This window comes from Rhipicephalus microplus, chromosome 3 (genome assembly GCF_043290135.1).
Source record: "Rhipicephalus microplus isolate Deutch F79 chromosome 3, USDA_Rmic, whole genome shotgun sequence".
Taxonomy (NCBI): Eukaryota; Metazoa; Arthropoda; class Arachnida; order Ixodida; family Ixodidae; genus Rhipicephalus; species Rhipicephalus microplus.
Window position 1 is genome coordinate 51,488,948 of NC_134702.1, and position 13,069 is coordinate 51,502,016.

The 13,069-nt window shown below is 45.0% G+C and overlaps 1 protein-coding gene across 2 annotated transcripts in view; it reads left to right on the forward strand.

Moving 5' to 3' along the window:
• LOC119174512 (telomerase-binding protein EST1A-like) overlaps positions 1-13,069 on the forward strand; it is an 89,490-nt gene that overhangs the window by 6,129 nt on the left and 70,292 nt on the right. For both annotated transcript variants that reach the window (XM_037425454.2, XM_075889561.1), the window contains exons 3-8: positions 288-407; positions 1,610-1,799; positions 8,317-8,582; positions 11,316-11,394; positions 11,826-11,936; positions 12,653-12,844. In XM_037425454.2, the coding sequence (XP_037281351.2) occupies positions 288-407; positions 1,610-1,799; positions 8,317-8,582; positions 11,316-11,394; positions 11,826-11,936; positions 12,653-12,844 (958 nt within the window). The remainder of the gene's footprint in view (positions 1-287; positions 408-1,609; positions 1,800-8,316; positions 8,583-11,315; positions 11,395-11,825; positions 11,937-12,652; positions 12,845-13,069) is intronic.

Below are 13,069 nucleotides of genomic sequence, written 5' to 3' on the forward strand. Positions count from 1 at the left end.
TGTCAGAGATGTGGCATGGCGCGTCTTGCGAAGGCCCGGAAAGGAGGAGTTATTTCTTAAGATTTGTGCTGCACTGGTGGCTTTTAGCCCTGCCACGTGTAGAATCGTTGATCGCGAGGGCATCCTGCCTACGATGTGCGCGTTTACTTGAAATGCTTGAAAAAATATCTGAGGTGGTTTACAGGCTCTTGAAACGCCCGTTTTTTTTCACCTGAACTGCTTGATAATTCTAATTTTCTTATAACCCTTTAAAATGCTTATAACCCTGTCTTGCTCGTATGATACAGCCAAATAAAGCCACTCGTCCAGAAGAACCTGCACGATGCTGCCCTTCTGGAGCGAGAGCTGATGAATCACCTTTCTAAGGGCATTCAGAACATGGACACCAAAGCCATGGGCCATTGCAGGTGAGTTAGCTTGGTCTAGACGTCGCGCTACAACAAACTGAAAAGAAACTCGTGAAAATCTTTTGTGAGGTGTGGTGATTTGCTCAGTGCTTGATAGCTCTTTGAAGGCTGTCTACTCTCTCGCATTGTGCTACGTTCGGCTTCAGTGATCAATGTGCACTTGGTGAAAAGCGTCGTGGTGCAGCAATGCAACAAAGGGTAATCGAACAAGTATTTACTTTTTCTCAGTAGCAATGTACTTGTTCTAATTAACTTAAAGTGTATGGAACTTGCTTTATTGCTTGACCATCGTCACGTAATTTTTTATTTCAATAGCCTCAACGACTTGACACATCACAGACGGTAGCTACTCAGTGGTGATGGATATCTAGTTCAATTAGACAGCTTACCCGAGGAGTCTTCAAAACTGGCGTTCTGTAATATTTGTTTCTTGGGTCGTGCCGTAATGTCTCAACAAGTTGTAGGCCACCCTCCAGTCTACTTTCAAGGGTGTTCTGAGGGAAGCAGTTATTGTGGTGCTGCGATCAATGTGGTGTGGGAATTGTCACTGGAAACAGTCGGACACTACTGAACTTGAATTTATTCGCTGCTATTTGAGCTAGGCCACGAGCCCTCTTGCAACAAGGAGTGCAAGAAGTCGCCCGTAAAGTTTCATCTTTGATGTAGCAGTTTTCATAGACGTAAGTTGTTGAAAGATTTTATTTTTAAAGGGGCGCTAAAAAGCAAATAATTTCGACTGTATTAATAGATTACCCTGTTGCGATATCAAAAGCACCTTTTTTGCCCTCAGGGTATGTTTTGAAAAGTTTGGTAAACATGCAAAAATGAAACCCAGGTGGAGACGACGCTTTCGCTATTTCGCATCAGCTTACCGATGCCAAAGACATGGTGCTTCTAGGGAATACATTAGTCTTTTATTTGTAGAAATGCACTACATTCTGTTCTAAGGGGGCCAGAAAGTTTACCCAGCCAGTTCTAGAATTTTTATAGAACCAGCTTTGGTCATAATACGAAAAAAGGACCGAAATCTGCTACAGGGTTTCGAGCTTTGTTGTGGCATTCTGAGAGGAAGCCACGAGTTTTTGTTTTTCAAATAATGAGCCTATGATAGTGAAAACGAAGAACTTAGGCTCCTAAAGGAGTAATATATCAGTCTGAAAGCAATTTAGTGTGGATGTAAGAAATCCTCTTCTGGGTTTCAGATGGAAGCTTCAGCTTCGGTATGAGAACGTGATCCTGGCTGACCCAAGGTTCTGTGCGGAGAAGAATGTGGAGAATGCACTCTGGAAGTCAGCTTTCTACCAAGGCATCGAGGCATTCCGTCGCATCATGGAAGAGTGTCCCGACTTTCAAGAGGAGGCGAAGATGCTACTTCTCAGCTTGGTTGATGAGGTGAGACAATTGCAGCACTAATGATCGCATGGAATGTTGGATGAGTTGCACTTTGAAAGCAATTAGCTTTTAACCATTAATTATCGTATATATACTTGAACGTAACGCAATATTTCCCCAGGTTTTTTTGCTACCTGAAGGTTGACCCCCGTTTTAGAGTCATACTAAAATTCAAGTGGTCTAACTAAATATTGCAATGATGCACACAATCGCTTTGTGTTGGATATTTTTTTTGTTCCTAGACACAATGAAGTAATCTGTCATGTTACAATCTAGTAAATACAGTAAAGTGTTTCAGCTTCTTTGCAGGTGTTATTAGTTATGTCTCAAGAAAACATTCAATGTCTATACTGCTCGGTCCCAGGTTACGCATTTGGGTACTGTTGTTTTAAAGGCTACGGATCGCCAAAATTCAATAATCAGGTGTCTGAATTTGTCTTGCCACAATTAACATGAGTTGCTCTCGCAAAGCCTTGTGAAGTGGCACCATGTCTCAAGTCGTACTTGGAGAACAAGTGAACAAAAATGGCCGAGTACTGCACGAGCGCGCGGCTGTGTCCTCGTCATCAATGAAAACTTTTTTTTCTTAGTTGTTGCATGAATGACGTCCATAGTAGTACATTTCTTTAACTGTAAACACCCTGAAGATCATATTGGAAGTCATTTCGGTCTGATATTTTGTTCAGAAGTACCCAAATGGGTACCATTGCATCATGAGACAACCATTAAATTTGGTGAGTATATAATTTTTCTGTGTTTTATATTTAAGAGCAGAAAGCCAAATGATACAGTTTTGCAAAAGCTTTTTTCATTAGTGCATTCTTGGGACTGAGGAGGCTATAACTTGGAGGGTGGAAGCATTAAAGTTATGCCTGCATTTGTAGGTCAGTTTTATTGTCCAACGTAAAGAACTTATGGATATCGCGTGACGAATGGACTCGCCAAGGTGACGTCAGATAGTGAATATAAAAGTTTAACAAATAATAAATGTAATAACTCTAGCACTAAAAATAATAGGGTTGTGGCAGATGCAAGTTGAGCTTTTATTCACATTGGCTTACAACAAACTAATCCTATTGCCCTGCAAACCATCACTCTCGTCTACTGTACTAGTAGATGAAAGCTAATTATTAACAGTAAAAAAAGTGCAGGCAAGAGTCTGAAAAGGTGACAGGCTAAGAGTCGAAGCGCTTATATCCTCAGTCGTTATTCTTGCACCGCTGAAGATCATACAAACACGTGAGCAACAGCGGCGGGGCCAGTAGAGTAGATGGAGTGACTGGCACAGTGCTATTTGGGCAGGATTCATAGTCACCGAGCGATTGGCTACGTTACGACTCTGCGCAATCTCTCATTGGTCTTCCCCCTATCACGTGGACAGAACCATTCTAATTGCGCATGAAGGGAAGAAGCACTGGAGAGACAGCCAGAGAGGCATTTATAACATCCAATTTAATTTCCGAAAATCGCATTTTCTCTCTCACCATTTTCGCGTTTCCGATGCCCTTCTGCACTTATCAGCAAAGTTTGGCTTCGACATTCCACTTATTTCTCAAGTTACAACCCATGAAGAGAGCAACTTTGTGCAAGCGGACCTTTAAATTAAAGTTTAATCTAGCCGTATTTCAACCCCCAACGGCGGCACCAGAACTATGCACTCCACCAGCGCCATTTCGGTCTTGTTGGAAAGGTCGCGTTTCTAACTTTTTTCTTTTCCAGTAGGCAACAATGTGCCCTTCGCAAAAGCAAAAAAAGCGAAGTCAAAATCACGCGCCGTGCGTGATTCCATTGGTTGCTTGTCGCACGTGACCAAAATGGCGTTTCCCGATTGGCCAGGAAAACTCGCTGGCAGTGTCTGCCACCATTTTGAAAGGGTATCGCCCTTGCGAGGGTGTCTTGACTCGTATCCCTAACTTGCTTGTGCATCTCCCTATGCCTGACGGTGCGAAAAAGTTCCGATCGCAGCATTATTTTTGCTGTTAAGGGGGGATGCTACACCTTCCAAAAACTCTTTTATTTTTGCGAGTACCTCAGTCAAATTTGGAGAGCCTATGTAGATTTTACTGCTGATTTCAAAAATCTAATTCTTTTTTTGCTGTGACAATTAGTTTTAAAGAAATAATGAACTGCGACTTTTTCAATTAAGGCCTAATTAGCTAATTAACTGTAACTTGGATATTGATGTGCAACCTATAGAACCAATTCGGTATGTTCACAGTGTGCAATAAAGTATAAATCGTTGTTCTGGGCTATTTCGAAGCAAAGTTGTGGGATGTTGAATATGACATGAAAAATTTCCCCATCTACACTTGAAACAAAAGATCCATTTAGAGAATTTTCTTCAAAAATTATTACAATAAAACTTACTTTACGACACATCCCTTGCATTTATCTTCGAAACAAAAAAGAAATCGTAATGATAACCCAGATAGAACAAGAGATATTGCTCCGGCATAATGGGAAGCACATGAAAATTGTCGTTTTGAGAAATCGAGAAAAAACGTGGGCACACATTTTTATTGCAGAAGATGCAACAAGACAACCTCAAAACGCACCAGAAGCATAGTCTGAATGCATTCTGTGCTCATGCCTCCTCTTCACTAGCTTCCGGAGTTCCAATGAGGCTGTTCTTTTCTTGTTGGAGACAATGCTGCGATGGTGGTCTTTTTCTCTCGCTCTCCTGGCACCAGTACTTGTCGCATTCATGTCCATTTCACCTAAGATTGCCGTTGCAGAATTCAAATTGCCCGTGTTGAAGCGCAGCACTGCTTCTGCAACAGCTGCTTCAACAGCGAACAGGGACGCATGGTGCTCCTTGGGGGCCAAACTCCAGATTACCGAATGTAGGCTCTCGTTGGAGTTCTGCGTTTTGCCGCGTTCGCACCTCTGAAGCAGGGCTCTTTCCGAAAGCCGGGTATAAACCGGTAGTAATGCCTCTGCCACGTCTTTCGGTAGATTGTAGGCATGCCTGGGGTCGGGCTCACCCTTTGCTTTTGCGGCATTGTGCCGACACCATGAAGTTTCACCAGCTGGGCACAGACTGTGGTCCGAGCATTCATCAGTGGAGGTGACGTGGCGGTATGTGGCCATCACAGCCTTTTGCATCTCGCCCACGTCACCTTCATGCGATTTCAGAGCCCGGCCATAATATGTGCTCAGCCTGGTGATCAGCTCACCTGTGAGCCTGCCTTTCCCACCAAGGCCTCTTTTCCCATCGCACTTTTGTTTCTGTACATGATTAATACAGTCTTCCTTCTGCACGTCAATGTAACCATACACCTTGGCGTCTTGTATGGCGCAAAATGTCCTAGAGTCTCCATCAGACAGCATAGTTGTGTAGCGCAGGCCATGGCGTTCAAGCGACCTCTGAAATAGAATTAGAGCCGCCTCCACTTCCATTTGCCCCGCTTTGCTGTTCGTATTTTTTTGGCATTTGTGGTTAGCCTTCCATTCTTGATAGCCCTCACTACTAGGCTTTGGGCCCACCTCGCAGCCTAGGCAAAAGTTGGAAAGAACGACGTAGTCCAACACGTAGCCACTAAATAATTCGACAACTGTGCCCACGCCGATGTGGGAAGAATGGCCTCGCGTCTTCCACGTGCCGTCGTAGCTAACGGCAATATTGCCCCGGTGGCCGAAGCACAAGTCATCATAAATTGTTCTAACCTTTTCCGCACATTCGCTCATAGCGGACTCAGCCGCTCGCGTTGCAGCGGGTGCCAGCGTGTTCTTCAAATGCCGCTGAAACATCTTGTGGTGCATACCGCGGTGTGAGATGCCCATTGTTGCGAAAATATCGTTCATTTTCGTTTGGCCGTTGCCGGTAGCCACCATCACCCTCGAAGCGAGAAGATTTACTTCAAACGGATTGCACGTTTTCGTGCCGTTCGCGCGGGGCGAAGTCCATTCATTCGCGATCTCGCCGCACCTTTCACACTGCACTAGCACTTTCACGGCAAGTCCGTAGTCCCGATCCCCTCTGACGATCGTAGCCGGTCCGTGGCAGGCTTTGCAACACAAGGCACCCATTATCGCGTTTAGGATATCTAGATGCATAAGCAGATAAGGAGCAGCGTGGTCCGAGTCCTGTGCGGTTGCCTCGCTACAACTCGCGGTGAAAAAATCAATTTTCCGTGCAGTTGCTGGCGCCGATGAAAGCCGGTCGAGCGTCGCTTTCTCCCGGGCATGATTTTCTTCAACTTCGGCGTTTGTCACCACCTTGGCGTCGATTCGTAGTCGCCCGGAGTTCGCTTCACCGTCATCGTCGTCGGAGGCAACGCGCTCGGTCGCACCATCGCTGAACGGCCGTGGAGCGTCGACACATCGTTCGTCGGAGTCAACCAAGGGCTCTGATGACTTCGTAGACTTTCTCCCACGACCTTTGCGTTTCCTGCGACCAAATGCGTGCACGGTCCGATACTTTTTTGCGTTTCCAGGCATGGCGATACGATCAGAAGCTTCAGAGTGCTCTGCCGATTTCGAGGCGTCACAGCGGTAACCCTTTCAAAATGGCGTCGGGTCGCGTACGCAGGCGCAAGCCGCGAGCTTCCAGCCAAACGGAAAGCGCCATTTCAGTCACGTGCGCCGTTTAGCCAATGGCAGTGAGCGCGGCTTTTCGTCTTTGAGGCCCCGTTTTTCGAGCCGGGGAAACGCTCAATGTTGCTTACTGAATAAAAAAAACAGCTGAAAACGCGTTCTTTCAAACAAGACCAAAATGGCGCCGATCGAGCGCGTAGTTCCCGCGTATCGTAGAGCCGAAACCTGCGCTATTCGCCCTCAATTTAAAGGGCAGGACGCCCGTTTTCGGTTTTTTAAAGTTGAATAACGATAAAAGTTGATGGTATTCGGCTATGAAATTTTGTAAATAGGTGCGCAATGATGTCGGGAACGCGAAAAGAAGGTCCGCGAAAACTCGATTTTTTGGCTGATTTTCGGTCCCGAAGTGCCGCGTCCCCCCTTAAGGGAAGAAAGGCAGAAAGCCCATTGGTGCTGCTACTGTGTCGCGGGAGCAAGCGCCCACGTTGTTTGATAACACCGTTGTAACCAAAGACAATTCCTCGTGCATGCGCGGCGTCGACGCTGGCCGCCCGTGTACTGAAGTTATCGATGGAAGAGTCTGCGAGATAGCTTCCCCGGATAGCGGACGCTTTGTGAATTATGAAGTGCGCGTGCACACAGGCCTCCCTGACAGCGAGCGCTATGTCGACTTCGGCTGTGTGGGGGTAGATGCTGCTGTGATCACTGCCAGTAAAGTTTGTGACGCACGCGCCCGCGAGACAACCACGACGCTTGAGGGTTTTTCGCCGGTGTCGGCAACAGCGCGAAAAATTGAGCGCTTTACGGAGTGAAGTGGTGCGGCAGCGAGGCAAGACTCGGAATTCACACGAAAGCCTCTAATCCGTAATTTGGAGTTTGGTGTTAAAGGAGCATGTCGACTTCGGCTGTGTGGGGGTAGATGCTGCTGTGATCACTGCCAGTAAAGTTTGTGACGCACGCGCCCGCGAGACAACCACGACGCTTGAGGGTTTTTCGCCGGTGTCGGCAACAGCGCGAAAAATTGAGCGCTTTACGGAGTGAAGTGGTGCGGCAGCGAGGCAAGACTCGGAATTCACACGAAAGCCTCTAATCCGTAATTTGGAGTTTGGTGTTAAAGGAGCAGCACGCTTCTCTTGCTGTGCAAGCTGTTTCTGCAGAAGCTGTGCTGTGCTTCAACACGGGCAATGTCAATACGTTTGCTGCAATTCTAGAGCAGCTGGACATCGCGATATTAAGCAGCACATTCCTGAGGGCTAGGGAGAAGGGCTGTAGTCAGAGTGCAACCTCAAATAAACAGAGACAAGCATCACAAAATCTGAGAAAGCTGGTCAAGAAGAAGCATAAGCAAGCGATGTATCCAGATTATGTCCCTGGTGCATTTTCATAAGATTTTAATAATATTTTTTCAATAAAGGCATTTTGAAACGTTTTTTTCTCATTTTCTCAAAACATCAATTTTGGCACATTTGCCAAATTGGAGGCAAAATAACTTCTGTTTCATTTGAGCTATCAGCATAATTCTTTTTTTTGTCACAAGGATAAATACATGCGGTATGCAATATGCTTATTTTGAAGGCAATATACACATAGAAAATTTTTAATTGGGTCACATGCGTGACAGGTGAAGGTGGCTTGTTTTTCTCTGAACATTGATGTCCTTTAACTCCTGCTGAAATTGGCCCAGCAATTTGATTTATAGCATATTGTTCTCCTTAAGCATCCTACATTGTTTCTACACTTTCGCCAATGTTTTGGTGCTTCCCGCATAGATGCTAATTAGGCTACAAAGGACGCAAGTTTGAAATTGATTGTGGAGTATCTTGTAAACTACTTGACCTATCAAAAAAGTAATTACATTTTTAGTATTTGAACATATAAATGCACAAACTGTGAAAATTTCGTTCAGATCTATACATAAATAAAAAAGTTGCCCATTAAGTGTAGCCTCCCCCCTTAAGCCTTTGTTAATTTTCTTCCTAAGGGCACCATCTTCTACGAGAACCTTTTGGACAAGTTCCAGGAGACGTACGGCTTCAGCTTGAGCCAGTTTCTCGAGCCTGACGTCTGTGGTTCCCTCGGTGCTGGTTCCTCCACTTCGTCGGCGGGCGGCGTTGCCGGAGGCAGGGTCATTCCAGACTCCGTCCGGCTGGTGCTCATCTCAGTGCAGAAAATCTACATCTGCCTAGGGGACTTGGCTCGGTACCGGGAGCAAGCCATGGGTACCACTAACTACGGCAAAGCTCGAAGGTAAGCACCACTCTTTGTAGATTGTCCAAAGTCTTTCACCGTCAGTGCTTTGGCAATGGAAGCGACAGCAACAGGTAGTATGCTGCTGCTGCAGTCATGGAATATTATTGTTATAGCCTTAATGTCGGTCCTTTAGCAGGAGATGCCAGTTTTAAGAATGAAATTTTTATTATTAGAGATAATTTAATGAAATTAGGTTTGTATATGTGTTTCTTCTGTTTACAAAAATGTAATTAGATTTATTGTATCTCAAGTAGTTCTTAGAATATGAGAAAATAAGTGAAGTCTAATTAGGTAATTTCTTGTGGGGGATTAACCCATTTTTCCTCGATATTTTTTGGTCCAGGTTAAGATGCAGCTGTAGCCAACGATCTGCCATGCTGAGCTATGCTATTTATATTCATGCTGATATTAATTATATCAAAAATTTCAATTGTCAATAATGCTTCATAATTCTGAAGTGCGATTATCTCATATTATTGTTCACAGAATCTTATCATCTTAGCCATAAAAAAATAGCATAGCTCTACAGTTTGATCCTTTACGAGTTTAACGGTGTAACATTTATTAAAGTTGGCTAACAAAAACATAACGAAAAGTTCCGTGAGGCTAGTCAGGCTGGTAAAAGATGTGATGCTGAAAAAATTGCATTTGAAGTTTTGACACTCACTGCGGAAATTTCTAAAAGAAATCTTCAACTATAAATTTCTTCTTGCGTCTCTGCTCTGTCATTTCTTCTGCACTGCGTGCTTTTCTTTTTCCTTGTTTATTCTTTTCTTCAGGTCTTTGAAGGGCGAGGCTAGCAGGTTGGATGCCCACAGACTTGCACATTTCAGTGTAGGCTCGCAAATTTCTAAAATATACCGCGTAAGTGCTTCATGTACAAAAGTTTCCTCTGCGAACAATGAAGCAAGCTGATCTTTTGAAGTTGCTGACCAGATGACTGAATGCAAGCTTTCCGCTGCATTCTGCGTTTTCTTGCCTTTGCATCGCTCCAGCAGTTGCGGGTCAGAGAGCCTCTGCTACACATTACACAGGCTACAGCTGTGAGGTGGTGCTGGCTCCATTTTGGCCTGTGCTGAACAATGTTTGCACCAGCTATCAGGGCCAGGTAGGCAGAGCTCATGGTGAGGCTCGTCGTCGGTGGACGTGACATGGTAAAAGTGGCCATCACAGCCCTTTGCATGTCACTGATGCTTTTGTGTTTTCGCGAGGCTAACCTGTAGTAGCCAGTCAGTTTTTCAATCAACTGCTGCGTCAGTCCACCCCTCCCACTTAATGGCTCCCCTTTCTTTGCTCGTGCCACCAATGTGAAAAGAGCGGTGCCCATTCTCTTCTGCACATGGTTCATGCAGTCTTCTTTGGTCAGTGGTATAAAGCTGTACACCTCATCTTTGCACAAAGAAAGATAGGGTGAGCTGTCATTATCTCGTATAATATGGGTGTAGCGGAGACCATACCTGCTGACAGAGCGCCTGAAAAGTGTCGGAGCAGCCTCCACTTCCATCTGTCCGAAGCGAACATCAGTGTTTTCTGACGATAATGTTTCTCAGCCCAGGTGACTAAGTTGGGGTCACTCTCTGCTGGTTGTTGACAACACCCAAGACAGAACTTTGAGAGGGCTGTGCAATCCAGCACAAGCCTCGTATAAAATTCAATAATGTAGCCAACCCCAAAGTGTGAGCTGTAATCACGGATGGTCGTTTGCATTGACGGCTAGTTTGCGGCTCCAAGGATTATGTTTTCCATCAATACCTGGTCACAATTTTACTGCAAGCAAGGGGCAATGGCCGGGCCTCGCTGCTGCCACTGCAAAAAAAAAAAAAAAAAGTGTTGCATTAAAATGCGAGCCTGCGTAAAAACAAGACTCTGCAAGACAGTAGTGACACGCGCGCAGCATGTTGCCTGCTCCTCGCTGTGTCGGCACGTTATGATGCGACCATTCCCCATTCTTTCTGGTAAGATGAAGAATTTAATAACGGATAGTGCGACTAAATTCCCGATGTGTTTCAACTGCAAAACATCTCCTTTGAAGCTTTCGAACCGAGTTTTCTAAGTAGGTGTTGCAGGCGAGACCTTCACTAGCAGTGCAAGTACACAAATTCATGTAGAAACCGCCACGTCGAAGTTCGCATACATCGAAATCGCGCCAGAATTTCTTAGTTTTTTTTATATTCCCAGATATAATGGGCGAATCATGGCGCGCTGATGTTGCGAGAAGCATGTAACTTGCTGCTCACACGTCACTGCTGTGTTGTAGTGAAGTGTCCTGTTTTCCATAGGCGCACATTTCAGCTGATCGCGAGACCTTATTTTTTTTTCTTTTATAATTTTATTTTTCGTGCTCTAAGTTGCGAAGCTCGAGTGCTTCAGCTGCCACTCATTAGTATTGCTACGTTGCATTGCCTTGCGACTCTTTAGGGCTGTCGTTTTCACGGATTTGGGGCGAAATAGGGGTCGGGAATTGGCACACGTACTGCACCCAAAGTTTTCGAATTGACTAGACTGGTGGTGACAGCCGCTTCAAATTATCCGCTCTTACTTAACATTTCAAAATACGGTGCTGTGGAAATGCTTCGAGTTAAGCAGGATTTCAAAATAACCGAGTTTGAATTATCGAGGTTTTACTGCAAACGAGAGCAATAGCAGCTGTACGTTTACTCACCGTTGTGTTGGGTTTGTTATGTGCTTTGTAAAAGGTTAAAGTTTTTCTTAATCTATTTTTTTGTGCAGCTGGTACCTGAAGGCGCAGCAGATAGCACCCAAGAATGGCCGTCCATACAATCAGCTTGCCATTCTTGCACTCTATGCGGTAAGCCACTTGAAAATTTAGCTGTCCCCAGTCCAGTTTGTGTTCATACAATTTCGGGGAGACTGCGTTTAGTGAATTTTCGTTTGAGCTGATTGTTACCGCTATCTCAACAGCGGTAACAATTAGCTCAAACGAAATTTCTGCTGTCTCAACAGCAGACCTGTAAATTGTTGGCTGCCTGTAACATGGCAAACTCCATTTCTTACATTAATTTGGTCTTTTGATTTGAGCTCTCCTATGACCCAAAGCTGGCAGCAGTAAAATACGGGAGTTGGCATGTTTTAAAAGTTACTTTGCTTCATCCCTTTGATAGGTGAGAAAGAAAGTGCTTCATCTCTAAGAGATGTGTAATGCATGTCCAAAAAATTTAGCCATGTATATAGTTTCTGTGCCTGGTAATTAATTATTTTTTCGTTTGCTGTCACCACCAGAGGCGAAAGCTCGACGCAGTATACTATTACATGCGAAGCCTAGCAGCGAGCAATCCTTTCCTGACTGCGAGGGAAAGCCTTCTCGCCCTCTTCGACGATGCTAGGAAAAAGGTATGTGATCTCAAATCATCCACCATGGAAGAATAAGGATATATATGCATGCTTTTGTTCAGTTCAGCTTGTTACAAATTGAAACTGTTCATGCAAAATAATATGGTATTTCTATGTTAGCAGCGATTGTGCATGCAGGAGATGCAAATTATAGCTAGTGGTCAATGAGTGGTTATGCTGCTGCTTCCAGAAGATAAGATTTAACGAGCTTTCACTGTACTATGTGTGTCTGCTTGTAAGGGTAATAGTTTTCGGGATATCCTTGCTTTTGTGAGAGATTTCGCGGTTTTCTGCAGACAAATTAGCTCCCGGCTGCTGCGGCTGTATTTTCGATAGAGGTGAAAATGCTGTAGGCCTGTGTGCTCAGATGTGGGTGCACGTTTGGGTGCTCAGATTTGGGTGCAAGAGCCCCAGGTGGTCAAAGTTTCCGTAGCCCTTCACTACGGCGTCTCTCATAATCACATGGTGGTTTTGGGACGTTAAGCCCGCATATCAATCAATGCAGACACATTGGCCTCTATCGACAACAGCATTCCTGACACAGGTTTGGTTTTTCAGTGCAGTACCACGAATTTTGTTGTTGTCCATTCACAATTATGTGTCCAGTGCAGGACACGAGAAGTCTCCCAAACCAGAAATTATCTCGTGTATTGTTCGCTAGAGAATTCTGCATCTGCTTCAGCATGGTAATCTTGTAAAATGGCACTTCCTCCTAGTACGACCACCTAGAGCGTAAGAGGCTGGAGGAGGAGGGTGTCAACCAGCAGCCAAGTCTGGAGAGTCCGTTGGAAGAAGAGCGGCTGGAGATCTGGATCAGGCCAGACGGGACCACTTCTCACCGTAGCAGCCGACAGGGGGACCAAGCGTCGCGCGAGGTCGAGCAGCTGTCGCTGCTTTCGACAATTGATGTAAGTGGTCTGAGGGCAATGACCCGCCGCCTGTGAACTGTACTCGATTTTTTTTTGTCATGTGGGTTTTTAATTGGGGCATGTATAGGGGTTTTATGAATGTTGCATCAGTATTTACTGAAACGTGAAAAATGGTCTCTTATTGGTCTACAAAACTTCTGGTAAGGTTCTGATGGAAAGAGGATTTCATGGAAAACATTTATGCCGACTAGCTTTTAAGCATGT